The sequence below is a fragment of the Pungitius pungitius genome, chromosome 7 (assembly GCF_949316345.1).
Source record: "Pungitius pungitius chromosome 7, fPunPun2.1, whole genome shotgun sequence".
Taxonomy (NCBI): domain Eukaryota; kingdom Metazoa; phylum Chordata; class Actinopteri; order Perciformes; family Gasterosteidae; genus Pungitius; species Pungitius pungitius.
In genome coordinates, this window is record NC_084906.1 from 12,168,439 (window position 1) to 12,188,068 (window position 19,630).

The 19,630-nt window shown below is 41.2% G+C and overlaps 3 protein-coding genes across 5 annotated transcripts; all 3 read right to left on the reverse strand.

Annotated features, from left to right (window-relative positions):
- Nucleotides 1-40: 40 nt before the first annotated feature.
- On the reverse strand, nucleotides 41-6,431 carry si:ch73-40i7.5 (amyloid-beta A4 precursor protein-binding family A member 3). Of its 3 annotated transcripts, none has more exons than XM_037469366.2 (11): nucleotides 6,142-6,431; nucleotides 4,321-5,305; nucleotides 4,104-4,131; nucleotides 3,863-4,008; nucleotides 3,694-3,780; nucleotides 3,043-3,231; nucleotides 2,494-2,673; nucleotides 1,867-2,079; nucleotides 1,284-1,403; nucleotides 1,052-1,192; nucleotides 41-968 (listed from the first exon to the last, which is right to left on the reverse strand). In XM_037469366.2, the coding sequence occupies exons 2-11, from the start codon at nucleotides 5,290-5,292 to the stop codon at nucleotides 897-899; spliced, it is 2,148 nt and encodes a 715-aa protein (XP_037325263.2). In that variant the 5' UTR covers nucleotides 5,293-5,305; nucleotides 6,142-6,431; the 3' UTR covers nucleotides 41-896. The 3 variants fall into 3 exon arrangements, with proteins under 3 accessions (XP_037325263.2, XP_037325264.2, XP_062419565.1); XM_037469367.2 differs by lacking the exon at nucleotides 6,142-6,431 and adding an exon at nucleotides 5,889-6,131; XM_062563581.1 differs by lacking the exon at nucleotides 6,142-6,431 and having other exon boundaries at nucleotides 4,321-5,725.
- Nucleotides 6,432-7,016: 585 nt separating this feature from the next.
- On the reverse strand, nucleotides 7,017-9,263 carry pex11g (peroxisomal biogenesis factor 11 gamma). The gene is made up of 5 exons (XM_037469371.2): nucleotides 9,066-9,263; nucleotides 8,453-8,650; nucleotides 7,990-8,168; nucleotides 7,766-7,834; nucleotides 7,017-7,669 (listed from the first exon to the last, which is right to left on the reverse strand). The coding sequence occupies exons 1-5, from the start codon at nucleotides 9,126-9,128 to the stop codon at nucleotides 7,405-7,407; spliced, it is 774 nt and encodes a 257-aa protein (XP_037325268.2). The 5' UTR covers nucleotides 9,129-9,263; the 3' UTR covers nucleotides 7,017-7,404.
- Nucleotides 9,264-10,334: 1,071 nt separating this feature from the next.
- Nucleotides 10,335-19,567, reverse strand: si:ch73-40i7.2 (FYN-binding protein 1). Its single transcript, XM_037469368.2, has 16 exons — nucleotides 19,444-19,567; nucleotides 16,159-16,762; nucleotides 15,734-15,836; nucleotides 15,541-15,596; nucleotides 15,333-15,370; nucleotides 15,045-15,079; nucleotides 14,491-14,623; nucleotides 14,052-14,214; nucleotides 13,208-13,358; nucleotides 12,999-13,015; nucleotides 12,760-12,820; nucleotides 12,498-12,540; nucleotides 12,088-12,250; nucleotides 10,912-10,945; nucleotides 10,793-10,830; nucleotides 10,335-10,675 (listed from the first exon to the last, which is right to left on the reverse strand). The coding sequence occupies exons 1-16, from the start codon at nucleotides 19,444-19,446 to the stop codon at nucleotides 10,638-10,640; spliced, it is 1,680 nt and encodes a 559-aa protein (XP_037325265.1). The 5' UTR covers nucleotides 19,447-19,567; the 3' UTR covers nucleotides 10,335-10,637.
- Nucleotides 19,568-19,630: the final 63 nt, after the last annotated feature.

The window sequence follows — 19,630 nt, forward strand, 5'->3', positions numbered from 1 at the left end:
GTATCAACTCACATACAATGCATCTTATAACGAGACTCACTTCAATGAAATAATTATTTTATTAGCCCAAGCAGAATAGAATTACATTGTGCAGTTATAAAATAGCAGAAGAGATATTAATACATGGCATTGTATTTGCAAGTGTTACAAAGATGTACATTTCTTTTACAAACATGTGTGGCAGGGACAGCATATTCATAAAGCTGTCCGATGTAAACAGTTGACAGTTGACAGTTGTTTTAAAATGAAAAAAAGAAAATCTGAAAATCTGAAACCTATTCAGCGACAAAGGACTCTGAATAAATAACATCAAGAAGATTTCTTACATATGAATATAATAAACATCGAAAAAAGCAAATTATTAAAATATATACGCACCTTTTTTATGAAATATGGCAGTTACCTTTAATTGTGCATGATTCCTGCTTCATAATAGGCACATTCAGGGAAGTGTGGGCTCTAATGCGTGTGAAAGACACACGTGTAGAAATACATCATAATAAAATAAAAACATGATTCAAAAATGTTTCTCCTGAAAGCAGAATAAGTTCAGGCACACCAGGCCGGAAGACCAAAAGGTACAGCATCCTCAAAACCAAAAGTTAGTGAATTCAAAATATATTTTGCACATGAATGAATATACCTCAGCTACCGGGTGCATTGTTAAATGTCAGATGGTAGTTTTTTTTGTCTATATTTATCTAACGCTGTTGCTTTAAAATTTGCTTCAAAATATAACAATCCACTTTACACATTAAAAACACTATCCCAGTTTGTTGTGTTCAGTGGCGTGAAAACATGTGCTGTATAATAAATTGCATAATATTTTCTTAGTTTGGCAAAAGTTCATGTAGCTTGAACACTGTGCAGTATTTTGTCCTCGATGCAGCATAAGCTCATAGAAACACCGGCTGCTCCTGTCCTGTTAGGAGTCGATACGTTGAGGCTGGCATGGTCTTCAAGTGAATCTGCCCAGAGGACAAAAAAAAAAAAAAAAGAGTAAACAAATTTCAACAGTGATGACGTTTAATAATCAAACGTTTCATCTCACCTCCCCAACAGCATTGGTCAGGATCTGGATGATCTTGTCGTGTTGTGTGGCGACGACACTCTGACCGTTGATTTCAATGATGCGGTGCCCAACGCGAATGCCTCCTCTCTCTGCTATACCGCCGCGCATCAAACTGCAGATCTGCACAGGAGCAGGGAAGGGAATTTCTCATTTCACAAACAAAAGACTCCCATTTAATAGAGCCCCACAGAGGATATTAATATTAACTTACAATGCCGTCCTCCACGCTGAAGCCCAGCTGAAACTTGGGTTCTGGCCGCCTGATGATTGCCATGGTGACCGGCGGGCAGTGGACGATGCTAAGCTTCACATACTTTTGGCTTTTTAAGTCCTGCGATAAAGACAAAATGTGATTTTAGATCATTTATGTAACAGCTTTTAAACAAAAAAAACCCCACATTATTAGCTTCACATTCATGAATTCAGTGTAAGGACAGTTGATTTCATTATACAGGTGTTATTACATTGTATACATAACAGGTAAATGTTTAACCTTTACAGGGTAATAATTACTTTTAACTATTTTAACTATTTAAATATGAGTGACTATGAGTGCAAACATAAGGGCTAGACACAACTGATGTTTGCCTTTTAAACCCCAATTGCAACTAATGGCGGTGTATGTGCACTCCCACTGCTTGGAAGCACAGTGCCATCTGGTGCACCACTCAGAACAATACACCATCCATGAGAAGGGAGGATCACTCAAATGGGCACTATTTTCAAATATGCGATTCCAGCATAGCAACAATTCAACTCTTATTATTGTCGTCTGTTAAGTCAGATTTTCGTACCCGGATTACGTTCTGGCATGTGGTGATGGGCAGGCCCACCAAGCTGGTGCCGTTTACAGACATGATGCGGTCCCCAATGCTGAGTTCGCCGCAGCGCTCGGAAGGACCTCCATGAAGGAGGTTAGCCACCACCACTGTGGGCAGGATGGAACCCCAGCCCGACTCCACCACCGCCAGACCCAGGATCTCCCCAGCAGCCTTGGTGATGACCACCTGAGGACACACGGTTCAAAGGGAAGGTGGACATTCACAACTGAAAGTTGTCACGATTGAGGTACAAAATAAAAAAATATAGGAATAAACATATTCAAGCTGAATTCAACACTACAGTGATTTAATTTGTTGTGTGTATTATTTTAAATAGAGCATATAGGGGTGACAGTATATAAGGGAAGAGATCATATGGGGAATAAGGGAAATTAATAATATGGGAAATTAATAAGGGAAATTAATAATATGTAACAAAAGTCCCTGGAATCAAACCAGAGACGTTGGGAATCACCGTAGTATATAGTTTGCATCTTAATCATGAAGCTAATGGGACACTTTTTGCATATACTTTGGTTGAATCATCCCTTATGGACGAGAAACAGCATTTGAGGCAGGACCAACACTCAGTCTGCTTACGTCTCGGATGTTCTGAGAGTCCGAAAAGTGGGCGAGGTCTCCGTTATAGAGCTCCTGGCTCTCCAGGTAGTCGCTATACTCGCCAGGCCTCAGATCGCTGGCCTTGATGCCGCTGGCCTGGAGAAACTGCTGGTACGCCACACCGAAGGCCTGACCGATAGCCTGGGCAATGACCTGGGCCTGGACGGGGTGACAGGGCGGAGGAGAGAGAACTCACTCTGGGTGCAATTCCTTAATCCTTCCTTCATATACTTATGAATAAATACAAGCCAATTACTTAGCAAAACATTAAGCATGGCTTTAAACAGATGAGGTACGCCTTCACGGTTTCATTTTTTACCCCTTACATTCACTGAAACTGTCGACCAGCCGGAAAACGGCTAGCCAATTTGATCTGAGACCCAACATCAAAGGAGGCAAAAGATATCCAAGAAACAGCTTGACTTTTTGGCCCATCTTGGAGTTCTGCTACTCAAGACTACAGGGGAATCAAAATGATGAAGTTGTTCTTTTTCTTATCAAATGACCCCGTTGAGGAAAGTAACTCACGTCGTCAGAGAAGAAGACGTGGCAGATCATCAGGCACTTCTTCTGAGGCCCGGAGGAGGATGAAGAGGAAGAGTTAGAGGCCGAGTCGCTGTCCTGGCCTTTACGTTTCCTCCGTGCCATCAGGACCACAATGTTATCAATGTCTGCAATGTAAGAGATCATCTGCAGAGCGTGATCCATCATGGCTTCCTGAGGGGAAAGGAGACAGAGTAGATATCCAGAGACTTGAAACCTGCCAGTGAGGTTGCACAGTACAACAAACACTTTTACTTCATTGAAGCTGAAACTAGAGAAGTGCAATGCTGCCTAATAAAAGAAAATACACACTAAAAGCTGCTATATGAGTCGTAAACCAAATAATGACTGTAAAATGATGACAGACATAAATAGAGTTAATACTGACATTTCTTTACAAATATAAAAAGAAAATATATATTTCATGGGTCCAAAGCAGGCCAGTTCCCATTTTGAATCAGCCCATAACAGAATATATTGCGCTTCCACTAATATCCACCAGCAGCAGCATTTGCTTGCCCAGAAGCCAGAAACACTACTGAATTCAATAGTTGAGCGCAAAAGCAAAATTCCAAGTGAAAAAATTCAAAACAATTTGGTCCATTTTAAATCAACTTAAGCGGTAAGAAAAGGCACCTGAGTGTCAGCAGTGAGAACTTTGATCCGCTGAGTTGAGATGAACAGATCCACCTCCGTCATCGGCTGGGACTCTCCTTCTGGAGCCTGAAACAAACAAAAAACACAGCTTATGCCACCACAGACCACAATTTGGATCTCTCAAAAACTGTACTAGAACAAAACTCACCTTAATGCGGTCCACTGCTTCCTGAGCCTGTTTCATTCGAGCGTTTGTAGACGGGTTCTTCTCCGATTTGATCTGAGTGGAGCCCAAATACTTGGCACCAAATATCACTCCATCCAACAGGTCTTCAGGGTCACACGGGCCGGGCACTAAAGAGTAAAACACAACAACAAAGACAAGGACTTTGTGAAATTTGACACAGAAAAAAAACAACTACAACAACAAATGTGCTGAAGCGACTCACCGTTTTTATACGAGGGGTGATCGGCACTCTGCAATGACACCAGGAAGAGGAATTAATGAACGGTGAAGACTGAAATGAATACGATGCAAAAACAGAAGGAACAAATAAGTAATTTGCACAAGTTGCACGTGCAGTGGTAGTATTAACGCATCAATCGTAACATAATTAAATGAGGTTTACCATACGCTCCCCTTTCAGCAAATTATAGCAAAAGTACCTCGATCTCCTGCTCGCCCTCTGCGGCGGCCTCCTCTTCCTTCAGCTTCATCCACACCGGCTCAGGATACTCATCATCAGGCAGAGAGTTGATGGAGTCGTCCCTGTGCCGCTGCTGCTGCTGATGATGACGTTGACCGTTCCCACAACGGCCCCAGAACCTCTGAGCATCCTCCGGGCTGTAGGAAACTGACACCACGGCGTCCACGTCCCCTCCGAGGGACAGACAGGTGGGACTCTGCGTGTCCGTGAAGCGGAGCAGCCCCGCCACGTCTCTCTGGTGGCTCTCAGAGAACAGCAGCCCGGTGGTCTCCGGTGGGTCTCGTGTCAACGGGGCGGGAGCACATGCCTCCAGCTCAGGCGGGTGGGGGCGCTGGGCGAGGCGAGGCGGCGTCCTGCGGCCGGGACGAGGCTCTTCCCCCATCAGCTGGAGCTGGCTAAGCAAGCTGTGGATGCGGCTGTGGTCTTCGTCGGCTGACCTCCGGTCAGCGACCTCCGCTTCCCTCTCACTGACCGCGACCTCCGCATCGCTTGCCCCGTTCCCGGCGACCGACACGCCGTCGACACAAACCGCTGCCTCAGCTAACCCACGCGCCTCTTCCGATTCCAGCAAAATGTCCCCGACCGGCACTGCGGCGTTTCCTTCACGCTGCCGCTGGCTCGCAGCGGCGACAGCAAACAGAGGCGGTAACACCGGCCCAGCCGAACTCGTCTCGTCCAGATCATCGTCGGCGGAGGCGAGGATGCCAGGGTGGTCCAGGTCCTCTGCTGAGCCCGCCTCACTGGAGGAGTCGGACCTCCAGTCCAACGGGGGAGGCTCGATCAGACTGTAGGAGTCAACCTCCTCCGCCTCCGAACCTCGCGGCGACGCCACGGTTTGTTGGCACGTTTCAACCTGCGGGACTTCGTTGACGGGAGCAGCCGCGGGACACGAGGAATGGGAGCCATCAGCGGGGCAGACGTCTGAGCTCATGTTGAACGAGAGCCTGTCAGCGAGAGAGGTTCGATTCGAGAGGGGATCAGTAGGAAGACAACATGAACATTACGTGTAATAGGGATGCACCGAGCCTTTATGATTTTACTTTGTAAAACTAAAGACCAGCAGATACATTGATATATGTGTACTGAATTGTTATGCAATGTGAGTAAGCGTCCCGTGGATCACTTCACACACCTTCCCTCTGTAAAGGTTTTGTTAATGAGAGTAATTCAGTTTCCATTACTGCATCCTACTCATTTGCATGTAGAACAAGGCAGCATTTGTAATTCTGTCCCACAGCAACTCAGGCTGAGCCAACCAATCATTTGAAAATCTCCATTTTTATAATGCATTCTCTATGGATACTTCAGGGTGCCTATTACCATTAAAAAACTTTAAGGTTCAGGTAAATTCGGCATATCGATGACTCGTATTTATTATCTTCGAAAAGACACATGTAATACATTTCACAATAACAACCCCCCCCCCCCCCACACACACACACACACACACACACAAATCAACCCAACATACCTCGACAATGCATCCAAACCTTTAATCAAATAAATATGAAATAAAACGGAACTTACGCAAAGCTCTCCAGCCACGACCCGATAAATAACGGGGTAAAGACAATAAAGTCAAACTTCTCTGAAACTAGAAAGACTCCCTGAGTCAGATCTCCATTCACTTCTTGGACAGGCCGTCAATTAGCTCGATGCTAACTAGTAAACATTAAGTAGGCCAATTAGTGGCCGTGGCACCCGGTGAGGAGCTGACTCCGTCTCAGATCGTGTGCGAATCGAAAGACGCTCGGTGTGCAGAGAAACGAGCATCGCTCACCTCTCTTTGGTGTTCCTCGGGTCCTTTGTGCCCGCACTGAGGTCCCCTGGGTGCCACGACAGATGAGTTCAGGGGGTTTGGAGTATCTGTGTTTTCCAAAACTTTGGCTTTGTTTTATTCTTCATACTAAAAACTGCAGCAATCTCACGCAATCGCTTTTATTGGAGATGGGAGTAGAACGGAGGTAAAATAACGGGGTTCCTGCCATTAATGTGACTTAAGTCGGGACGACAGTTTTATTTACTGACGGACTCTGTAACTGTGCTGAGTTCACTTGCTGCCGTACTTTCTCATTTTATCGGCAATAGACGTTTCTTTCTCAAAGACATTTTAGTTAAAAACCGATATGTTATTTGATGGACAATAGCAGCTTTCAGAAATTTCAATTAGGGTTCAACTATTCAAGTTATAATTTGATTTAGCTGCTGTGCAGCCATGGCAGTATAACATGAAGTTGATTATATTCATTTCAATCGCGATCCATCCGTATGCACTTGAAGGCAACAGTTGCACACGTCGCGCTGACGCTTTCAGGACTGACCAATCGAATGTCAAGCAACAATCAAACCATATAGATGAAGCAATCAGTCAATTCATTTTATTAGAAAAGTTGATTAATTTCCATAATAAAATATACTTAACATTTAATATAGTTTACATTTCAAGCAGCTTCTATCCAATCTTACTATGAAAAGCTTCTATATAAAATCACAATTTTTTAAAGGGGTGTTTAAATCAATAATTAAATACAATGCGGAGCTCAGGGCCTGAAGAGCTTAGTGATCAGTTTATGTTGTGTAAGTTGGAGACATTACATCCTTCATGCTATGTGACAAGTATCAAATTTCTTCTTGAGTGAGTCCAGCAATCAGAAAAAAGGTGTAAACCAGAATCAAATTCCCCCAAAATTAAGATGATTCTGGGGATTTATTCACTTTTTACATGGATCAATCACAACATAAATAGAAAAGCGAGATTGAAAATGGTGCAATAATACAATGTAGATTCACCCCCCGGAAGCTCTATCCATTTAGCCATTTTCTGAAACCTCTATACTGTACTTAATCAGTTAGCAACATTTTAATTGGCTTTCAGTCACATCCGGTGAAGGACTGGGATGATTGCCTACAAGTCTACTTTGATTATTCACTTATTATCCAGTTATAGATTGAGGTTATTTCACATATTCATACATTTCCATAGACTGTCTGACTGGGATTTGATCACATTTCAAATCTGCTACTCATTCCCCACAAGTCTGCATCATTCCAACAAAACACCCGGGCTGTTCCTCATGATAGGTGGCGGTAAAGACTCTGGACTGTCCGTCCCGTCACTGTCTCCGGCTTTCATCTGCATCAAACCAACTAGTGACGATATGGTGCCCATCAGTCCCACCAGCCAGTTGGGGAATTGTCCAGACCACAGAAAGCCGGGCGGCATCCAGTGAATGGCGTTACTGAGGTCCGCCATGTTGCTGAGGACGGAGAGTACCTCCCTTTGCATCTGTCTGCGGATCTGAGAGCGGCTGCAGAAGAAAAAGCACAAGTTCATCAGGAAATGCTCTTTTCCATTAACCTGACACTGTGAGACTCCCTCTCTGCCTTTACTGAAGATACTACACCTGTTGCCACCTCCATCCCTCTCATTTCTCCCCAGCTTCTTCTTCAGCAGCAGCAAAACCCGGAGTGATCTAAAGAGTAAAATGTTATTTGAAGGATAAGACGTTATTCTTTAACTTGGTTAAAGATTGATTGAAGTATTTCTCAAATCTGGTCACAAACATATGCTTTGATTTACTCAGTAACTTCTGTATTTCTATGGGAATAATCATGCTTTAGAGCCGACCTGAGTATTCCCAGCAGCAGCGAGGTTCCCCACAGCACGGTGCTCAACAGCCACCACTTATCAGACTTCACTTTGATCAGCTCGGCGTCAGCGGCCCACGCGATGTGTTCACAGGGGTAGTACAGCTGGTCGGCCACGTTGCTCAGCACCGATACGAAGCGCACGCCTGCGTCCTCCTCCTTTGAAAGACATGACACCGTAATTGCATTAACACAGCATTTTACCTCTGTACCCTTTTCTTTTAAAAGTCAGAAATGTTTTTATAGAGGATGATTTGCTTATAAACTGGATGTTTACATGTTAACTTCGTAGCTGAATGTGTGTTGGGCTACAAGACTGGGATGCTTAAGAAGAGTGAATCCTTTTATTATCATGAAATAAACCATCTAGTAGGGACCCAGGCTAATCCATCACTCCCTTCCTGACTGAATTAATTATGAAGTAGTGTTGTCTTGTGGCTGACCCCGGCTCCGAGCCCATAGCTGTGTGAGTAAGCGAGCATGGACAGATCATCAAACAGCCTCAGCACCGTCCTGCAGTGGCTGAGCTGAGCGGAAAACAGCAGCAGACGTTTCCCGAGCCGACGGGATGGAACATCGGTTTCCGATTTACGCGAGAGGAGGCCTCCAACCAGCTGTGAGCCGTAACATGCCGCCCGGATCTGACAAGACAAAAGCAGGAGGGGAAACAGGGGGGGCGGCATTCAATGACTTTCAGGAGGCAGAAAAGAAAACTTTACTTTCAGGGATGAAGTGAAAGACTAAAAAATGCAAACAAATGTTGTTGTTCTAATAATTATTGTATTAGTGTAAATAGATAATTTATAAATCTTTAATAGATCAGCATAAATTACTAAAAATAACCATTTGAGATGTCTGACTTAAAAAAATATCCCTATGGGAAATAGCTGCAAAGTATTTAGATACGTTTAACTAGTCAACAACTTACATTTGCAGAACTGATAGATTGAAGCCGGTGACTAGCTCATTATTGATTAATCTGCTGATCATATCCCATCTAAGATTGTACTATAATATAATAGTGACAGTTGATCATTTAGTTATGAAGCTACTTACAACTTTATCTCTTCCTCGGTATGACTCCAGCAGCTGGACCAGAGTCTCCACAGACGGCTGCATGTCTGCTGCTCACACACTCACGAGCCAGTACAATGAATGTTATGCAGAAAACACTGCATGACATTCCTTCCATTCGCGCTATCGGCTCCGTTAGCAGCTGGACTTTGAAACCGGAAGTACCAACAACAGGCAGAAGTAGACGATAAGCGAATGAATCGAACTTCTTCTTCGTCTGTATTTTTCTTCGTGCGATGTAGCTCTGCTGCTCTCTTCAGTTTGTGCAGCTGAATTTCTGCTTGAGCTACTACACAGAAACATTTGGGGGAAATAAAGAACATGATATTTTAGATTTTACGATTCAAAGATGAGTAACTACCTTTACGTTTTATTTAACAAATCAATGTTACCAAAGTACTGGTAAAAATAAGTTTCTCCAGGGCTCAGAAAAATGTATATACACTTGGGTTTATTTCCTCAAGTGTTTCTCCTTGGCGTTAGAAGTTGATGTGCAATAGTGAATGAAGAATGCAGACAGTAAATATTGAAAAAAAAGTAAAAGCCTACATTTAGCAAAAAAAGCACTTAGATGAACAGTTCTTGAGTAGAAATATCTCTATTAGTTACATTCCAGTTTTGGAAGCCCTCATTAGGATAAATATTGGAGAAAAATGTACATGGAATATAATACTTAAATATGAATCCTAATGTGTCATGTGTAACATTTCAATGTCAACACATGATTTAACATACATTCTTTTTCTTACTGTCCCCAAAGCCCAGACAGAAAAATAACCTGGGGCCCGAGTGAAGATGACATCTTTGATCCAGCAGGTGTAAACCACGGCTCTCCGACATGGACCACAAGGTCAAAAAAGTCTGAAATCTGTATGAACTCAAAGAAAATGCATTGATCTAGTTTCGCTTCACGTAGTTCTACTAATACCTATAAAGAAAGGGCTTGAACCTGTTTGTTGTGTCTTATAATTTTATGATCGCCATCTGTAAATGTTTTCTGTAAATTACTGTTGTCATGGTTTGATGATTGCCTCCAATCAACACTTGGAACTGGAATTGTTTTGAGATCGCTGTATAGCAGTTGTCAGTTCTCTTTCATATTACATTTTTTATTTTTATTACCATTTAAATAATTAGACTTAATGAAATGAATAAATGAATATAACTTTTACATTACACTCTCAGGGGCTAAGCATTCTTTCCTCCTTAAAACACAGAAAAGAGTCAAATAAAAAAGGGACACAATTACTTGTCAAATTTATTTTAAATTATTTCAAATGTTGAGCAATACACAAAGCTACAGTTATAGTGTATTTTTTTTCTATACAAGCAGTTTGACAAACAGTGCAATGGTGACAAGTTTGATATACTCAGCAAGTTTGTATATTTGTGAGACTCCACTGTATTTTCTTTTTTGATTATGTTCTAGTGGTGGAGTCTAACGAACATGTGCACCCAGATGGATGACAGCTTATAGCTTTATATGGCTTTCAGTTTGAGTTGTGTGTTTGTGTCTCTCTCGGTCTTACTGTGTGTGATTAGTTAGTTTGTATATCAGTAATCAGCGTGTGAAGAGTCATTGTCGTAAACGTCTGAAAGAAAAAAAGAAGAAGAGCAAAGTTGCCAGATTACATTATAAAATGACACTGTTAGTGTAGAATTGATTACAGAAAAGTAAGATCCACCACTAAACTGATATAATAACTCACCGTCTGGATAGTCAACATCATCATAAATGTCTCCTTCCCTGCAAAGAAATACGGACGTTAAACTCTCTCCCGAAAAATAATTACTATTCACGTCTTGAGCCCTGAAAGGATTCACTTACATTGTAAGAAGAAGCGATCTGGACACAAAGCCATCTGTGAGGGGTGTGAACAACATATTTTGTGTTAAACAAACAGCTTGCACTCAAGACACTTACTCTATCCTCCTAGTTTTTCCTTTTCCAGTAAAGTGTTTACATTTCTACCAAATGGACCGTCACCAAACTATGTTGAGAAATGAATTGTCCCCCTGTTGACATCATATCTCGATACAACGGCGTTTCCTCTCGGGCCACATTGAGGTTGACTTTCGTATGCATTTCTGTGAGCTCTTGGGAATTATTAAGTTTGGCTGACACAAATTCATGGGTTCACGATTGATGAACTTGATCTGCTGACGCCATGATCAGGTCAACAAAGAATTATTTCCATAAACCTGTTAAACTAATGACATTGCCACCAGTCTGAGCTGCACGCTGTGTTTAATGCGAATCGTCAATTGTTAGTGCACTAATTGAGATTTGAACATGGCAGACTGTTAAAGGCATGTCAGCTGTGTCATTGTGATCATGTGAGCATTTTGCTCTAAGCACATGTGTGTTTTATAAAGTCCTCACAGAGCTGACAGCAAGGCTGGAGTTCGTTTAATCTCATAGCCATGGCAACAAAGATAAACTCTAAAAGCGTTTTTAAATTATATGACAGGTTGGATTACTTCAACTCCCTGTTTCAAACTAACAACACAATACATAGATTACAATTAATCCAGAGGAAAGAAACAGAAATTCTAATCAGGACAAAAATATCTTATCATATAACTCCATTATTTGTAAAATGTAACTGGATATTTTCAAAATAATACTGCTGATCTGATTCCACAGTGAAATTCAGAAGTGCTGAAATTTTGTAGCCCCAGCAAATATTCTCAGGTGGTGAAAATCACCTCCAAGCGACCGCAGCACTTCCTAAATGTGGTGAGATCAACAGGTTTGTGCAACTAAATAATGAAGACGTTTGCCTGCTGATCTTACACAACACCATGTTCTTTTAAAACCTAAAACCTGCCTACTCCTTTCCCTTCCTTTTGTGCGCTACACTTCGTTGTATTAAAGTATGTATGTTAGAAAGTATGTTTTTGCTTTTGTGTAGAACACTCTGAACTGCTTTTGTATGACATGGAGCTATTGGCAAACTGCTTGTGTAACAGTTTTTGCTTTAAATGTGAAGAAATAACCTACATTTTCCAAACCGGTTACAACACAGAGCTTTCTTGCTGTTGGTGAGCTGGATGACGTCCACAATTTCCCCTTGAGTCACATGCAGATCTTTCCCTCCTGGCTTCTTTATGATGCCATTAGGATCCACCATCATGGTGTGCAGCACCCTGAGTGGCCCTTCATACTGTAAAACATCAGTTCCAGAGGTCCATTTATTTGTCTTACTGCGATATATGTAACATGTTTATGTTATTCATCATGTGGAAATTGTGCTTCTCATCATTATCGGTTGTATGTAGAGTTCCTCAAGGAACCCCTGTAAACCCTGTCATTTTTTTTATATTATCTTATGGACGAATTAATTAAGAAAAAATTATACAATCAAATCTTTGCTATTTCTAATGTTGGGTGGAACAGTGTCACTGTTTTACCTTAAATTTTTTTCTTAACTCCTTCTCCATTTTGGGGTCTATGCTGAAAAAGATGATTAGGATTTTACAGTTAATCAAGAATCATATATGTTGTTTATCACATTTCCTCCTGATCTGCTTCCTGCAGAGATTTATCTACTTGGTACATTTACTTGGTTTCTTTACGTATCTTCTCATGTAGTCTTATCACTTTTCAGATCCACATACACAAAGCTTTACATTACAATCGCATGTATCAATATCTCAGGCTTAGAACAGATACCTGATTTCAGGTGGTGGTGGGGGGAAATCCTCAGGTAATGGCTCTACGTCATCATAGTCATCTGAGGACAAAACGAAAATGTTAAAAGTGAAAACTAAATGCTTTTAAATATTTTATGTTTTATTAAAATGAAACAGGTAATAATAATAAACTAAACATAACAATAATATAAAAACGTGTTTGTGATTTTACTTGGCATTAACGCCAATAATGTTTATGTGGGGTGTGTTGTCACTTACCGTCATCTGGAGGCATGCTGCAGATTACAGAAAAACATATTGCATGTAAGTTGCAACGGACATGGGTGAAACACATGAGTGGATCACGGACTGCTAGCATTAAAAACATTTAAACCTCTGGGATAAAGGTTGGCAATATGATATCAAAACATTTTTCTTTAAATACAACAAAGAAAACGGTTAAATGGGATTAGGATGATCTACGGTACCTGTCGCTGCAGTTGTACTTGACGTTTAACATCAGTGGGGGGTCTGGAGGTGGTGGAGGCAACTGCGAAGTATTTATTTTTCTGGACTGCAGCAATTTGCGCTTCACGGCTTCATAGTCAATATCCACACTTGTGTTGCTGATGTATCCGCCTTCAAGGTAACACAGCATCAGAAGTATGTCATTTGGCTTTATTAAAATCATTCGGTGTCTGAGTCACTGGCGCTCTTTTTTTTTAGAAAATGTTGGATCTAAATCTACTAGAACTATGCATCAATTACAACAGTTACTGTAAAAAGGGAACAAAAGTAATGTCTAAATACTTTTCACAGTCTTACTTTCTCAGGAGACAACATTTGACTGTGCTTTGGTTTATGACATCCTACTTTGTCTTTAACTTGCCCAATATTTACTGAAAATCACACATCCGCCTTCTTTCATTGCTTCAAATCAAATATTAAAGTAGGCATTATGAAGGAGACTGAGGTTGTAAGAGACAAGGCCACTAGGGTTTTAACAGATGGTGACAGATCTTCAGCATAATGTATGCTAGATTTATAATATATATATAATACAAAAAAGTTACATGGCCGGACGGCAGAGGCCAAAAGGCCCAGAGAAAATGTCTTCAAACCAAGGATTTAAACTCCTTATTCCTCCTAAATGCTGTAGCACGTAGACACCTTCTTTCCTAAAGCAAAACAATGGCAGAAGGTACCAAAGGGCCATGGCACCTTCCAAAAGAAGAAAAATAAAATCTTGACATGCCAAATTATTACACCATGGCCAAATGTATAAAAATTGACTCTGGCTTTTAACTAATAGAATTGTTAAGTGAAACTCACAGTGTCCATTCAATGACCGAGCCAACCATTTCCCTTCTGGGTTATTCTTGACTCGGAGAATCTCCACACTCTCTCCTTGTCGTATGCTGAGGTCCAGTTTTCCTCCTCCATGCCAGTCATGGCGGACTCTGGCTGTATGGAGAACCTCCACCTCCCCTTGCAGCTACAGGTGGATATTACAAAAAGCTTTACGCGGTTGAAGGTGAACAGAAACAAATGAGATGTACGTGTGTATGGAGTAAATACTTGAATAACCTCAATGCTTGATATATCAAGCCTAGATTTAATTGTTTCCAGAAATATTAACTAACACAATATACATAAATTAAAAAACCCAGAAGTGATGCATTTCCTAGAATGTGATTATGGTCAACAAATTAAAAGAAATTCTCTGTAAACTTGGAGCTGGAGATGAGAGTGTTTCAAGCAAGACAAATACCTTAAACTTCTTCCTCAATTCATTTTCTTCTTTCCGACGTTGCATCTGATTTCTTTTATCCTGCTCTTGTTGACTCTTTGCTTCTTTTTTATTTAGCTTCTCTGCGTTCGAGTGATTCATATCCACCTGATCCCTACAAGAGAACAATGTGAAGAGGAAATTACTTTTAACTTTTCCCATTACTTTGACTAAAATAATGTTAGTATAGTGACGCAAATAATGTTGCTTCTGAAACACTCACTACGTTACATAAAAATGCAATTTCTTTCGGGCTTTGATTCTAAGACACATTTATGTTAATCAAGAACACTAGAAGTTGTCTCTTGCAAAACTAAAACTTATTGCAAAAGCCTTTTCGGTGGTGGTGCTTGCTCAAGCTGTTGTAGCAATAATAGCTTTCATGGTCGGTACAAAAATACCTGAAGCTGTCAAAAGAAGCACCGGGCTGTTTCATGTCAGCACTTGTAGTAGCACTTGCACTTGTGTATTTTTAGCTAGGGCAGCGCTTAACAAATACAGAGACACTTGTTTAATGGCAGAAAGTATATACTCACTCATCAATAAACTCATACACTTCTTCATTATCATCCTGCAAAAGAAAAGTATTTATTTTCACCTTTAAAGAACAAAGACACATTCATGAACCAGAACATCAGTGTCTACATTACTCACACTAAGTCAAGCTTAATCGACCTTTGCTTCACCAATATAAAGGAATACAAACAAGTGTAAACTGGATTTTAAACTTTATTTAAATTTTAGTCTTGTTTTTTAGGGAGAATGTAATTTAAAATGGAAGGCATTCTCACTTTACAGTTAAATATTCCGTTTTTTGTGCTTACCTCGTCAATACAATGTGAACTGTTGTCACTCCAGGACTCTGTGAAGTCACACAATATTAAGACATGAAAGGGAATTCTTCTGTTTGGGCACATTATTTCAGTGTCAATATTTAAGTAGAAAAGTCTTTACTTTATTCTGTAAAAAAAGAGGTAGAAGGCCTCAACAAGGAAATGAGCCGTGCAACAATAAACAAGCCGCAATTGTTACCGTTCTTCTCAAAGCCTGCAATGTCGTCATAGAAGTCCTGGTCGTCGTCAGTGCCCCTGAAATCAACAAGCAGCATGTATTCTAGACTACTAAACACCTTACACAATACCTTGGCTACCTTTCAGATAAATCCCAAACCACAATTTCTTTAAGTCCTTCCCTGCAGCATCGTATGAACTATTTGAATACTCACATTTGGTGCGGCAGCGCTACGGGCTTGTTGCATCGTTGTGGTGGTTTTGGAGGACTGACGACTGCAGGTAGGGACATCTTTCTGCCTTCTGAACCAGGGGGACCTGCATGGAGGAACCAGCAGGATATGTAAAGAAATGCACGGATAAATGAGACGGACGACCATCACTCAACAGTCACATGTACATTTTTTCATCATTTAATGCTCTTAAATTTCCATCAAAAATCTATATTTTCATATACAAATATACCAATAAAAGTGTCGCCGTTGCTAAATTTCGGGGGAAAAAGATAAGATAATAACAATAATACAAATGTTGAGAACATAAGCATTGACACAACGGGACACACCAAAAAGGTCAGATAATTCTTCATCATGAAATGATTATTACAAGTTTGTTGAGCGAGTAAGCCCCAGAGACTCACCATCTCTCTGTCTTGGAGCAGGAAGGGCAGGTCCTCGGACGAGCCTCTGAAAAGGCTCCAGGTTGACGTAGGGAGGCCGTTTGGGCTTCAAGGGCTGGGGTCTCTCGGGGGGTAAGGACTTCCTCAGCGGGGTTACTTCTGCACTCCTCTGTCGTTGCTGCTGCCACAGCGGCAAAGGCGTGGAGGCGGGGGCCGCTGCAGGAGACTGACCTGCAGCAGTGGCTGGTTTGGTGCCCGGGGGCCTCTGGTGCATCTGCATCAAGCTCTGTAGCATCTCACCCTTCATTTTGACCTTGCCGGGCTCTGCCTGCCTCACGGACGCTCGGATTCCAGAATTAGCAGGTGGCCGAGGGAGGGAAGAGGGTCTCGGGTGGACGGAGGCCTCCATTGGAAGCCGGACCAGGCCTGGACTCGCGCTCGGAGGAAGAGGACCCTTAGGAGTGAGTCTGTGATGCGAGAGGTCGCTCTCTGTAAGGGGCAATATCTGTTTCCCAAAGCCGTGTTTAGGAGATTTGGGGGAACCGCTGTCTCGGCTGCCGGTGTCCGAGGTGCTGACCTTGCTGTTGAACTTCGCCCTGAGAGCCTTCACATCCACGCTCTCCTCCTGACAAAAACATAGGAGCACAGACGTAACTGCAGCTGCTCTATTTCTACTGCAGGAAGTCAGCAGCACAGCACGCAGCAAGGCATGATGCACCAACGCTCACAAACACACACACACACACACACACACACACACACACATAACCCATCAAACGCTCTCTTTACAAAGGGAGAAGACGTTGCACAGTAATACTGCTTCCTGGTTGTTTGATCTTCACAAAGCTGATAAGTCTGCAAAACTCTTTGCAGTAGACAACGCTTCAATCAGTGCAGTCTGTACAGGAAGATATTGATGGTTCCAGGAGAAAACAATAGATGATGTGAGAGATTGTAAACTTTATTAACGATTACTAATGATACATATAAATGATTTGAGCACAGATCCGACACTCTCCAGACTAATTTTAAAGTGGATCTCGCTGCAGTTTTTTCAATTTAGTTTGCAACATGCTATCAATGTTTGTTGTTTTTTTATTTCTAATATATGTATATCAGATCTGTGCATCCGTAAAGAAAGCTGTTAAAGACATACCTTTAAAAGAAAGTCAAGCTTATAGGGCTTTTTAGAATTTAGATTTGAGAGGTTCTCTTTGTTTCATCTTCTGTATTTATGTCAATTAGAATCACATGCAAAAATGACAGCTAATAAAAACAGTCACATGACTTGGATCTTTGGATCTTTATAGGACGGAGTTTGACATCATTATATGTTGGATATGTAGTTGTTACTGAAATTATTTTTTAATTTATTTATTTTTTTAATATTATATCACACAGTATTTTCTGTGCACCTGCAAAGCACCTGTTAACCAGTCGTGAAAGGCACTCTGGAAGTAAATTTTACTAACATATCTACAAACTGTTTTAAACTTTTGGGCCCTTTCTGATCCACACTCGACGCTGATGTATCAACCTAGAAGGTAACACAACATCAAACAATTTGACTTGGATGTCATTTCCATAATGGTTCCTCAAACTGAACATCTCAGTACTGCTGCAAAATGGACATTGTATAACATAATATTGGCATGCGTTTCTAGTCACACACATTTACATACTCTCCACAATCTATGAATAGCTCTCTAGTGTCGACATTTACTGAACCGGTACCTGATGAAGGTATAGACTGAGTTTTTATTTACTTTTGAATAACGTGTTTAGCGTTGATAAAATTCAAAACAAACTGACACAAGTCTAAGGATGGAAGTTCCCATCTTTAGGTGTCTCTTTAAGGCTATTTGTGATTTGAATGTTGTCGCCGATTCAAATGACACAACATTGAAGATAGGAATTTGAATAAAGTTCTCGGAGCAGTTTAGAGCAGAACATCAGCGGTCAGCAGGAAGTAATAATATCAGTCGTTGAGCTGAACTCTTTAGGAAACTATAGCAATCAGACAATCTGTCAAAAGAGGAACGGTTGTCTGATGATCAACAAAGAGGAAAAAATTATGAAATTGTATAACAAATGAATACGTCTCATTCACTGTTATGTTGAGAGTGAACCAATGACACCATCTATTGCCTTTAACACGGTTAAAGAGTGCAGAGAGGAGCAGGAAGTTTTCACAACCACACACCTATATACCTCTGCATCCTGCTTAGGTTACCATAGAAACGCCCCGAGCTGTTACTCCTGCACAAATGAGCTGCAAGCTCTGCCTGCAGACTCTTGACACGAGTAACAAAGGAAACAGAGAGGAACATGTCTCTCCACACCACAAAAACCAATACACACAACCCCCAGACCGGTTCACTGTCAGTCAGCGAGTGTCTACAGAAGCGCATTGTGTGTGTGCATGTGTGCATGGATAGGTCTTTGACTTGCTAATGACACGCTGCTACTGAAATGGTGTCGCCACAGATTGTGGCTGTGCAGGTGCTGCTGAGAAAACTCCTTATTATCAACTAAGGATCACATTTTAGAAGAAGCCTGGTCAAATGAGATATGACTTAGTAACTCAAATTGTAGTTTTGAATATTTACTGAAATAGTGATGAACTGATATAATCATAAAGGATTCTGAATCACACTTGCATTGTATGAATTTTGGTAAACACAGTTTGATAAAATATGTTTAGGCAACACACACTCACATAGACTCCAGATAGTGTCTGATACAGAAAAGATTAATTCATTTTATTGTTGCCAGGTAAAGGGACTGCTGAACTTATCTGAACTTATTAACTATTCTGGTTTAGGTGGAGTTGTGAGAAGAAAAAAAATACAATGAATGGGTGTAGTTTAAGATAGAAATGTAAAGCTCCACTGAGCACACTGTGAATCATTAACCCGTGAGAGCTGTGTGTAATAAAGCCTTCTTTCATCAGCAGCAACATTTCTCTTTTTTTCAAAATTCCAACTTCCCCTCCTGGCATGAAAATGATGTAACTACTGTCGAAAACAACCGTAGCCAGACGGTCAGGTCGTGAATCATTAGGGTTTTAAACCTGGATACAAGTTTATAAGGCATTTCTATATTTGACAAGAGGAAACCCCAGTGAAAGGCTACAATCGGACGACAGCAGTCGGGTTATTCATAGACAGCCTGATGTTTAGGAGGAAATGATCATAAACAGAATGAAAGGTGATGTGGAGGAGTCGTGCATAACTCCATTGAATAATATAATGAAAGCAGCAGCATCACTTTCATAATAAAAGAGTAAATAACATAATATCTTACCATGTTATGTCTTTACTGATGGTTTAATGATGAATAAAGTGCTCCATGCCCAGCATTGATTGAGTATCCAGGCTGACGCTCCGGTACAGACTCACTGTGAGTTAACTTACTGCAAATGAGGAAATGCTCTGTAATTCAGTGTTGGCAACAGTCTGAGTGACAGCGCCACAACATTTACATGACAGAA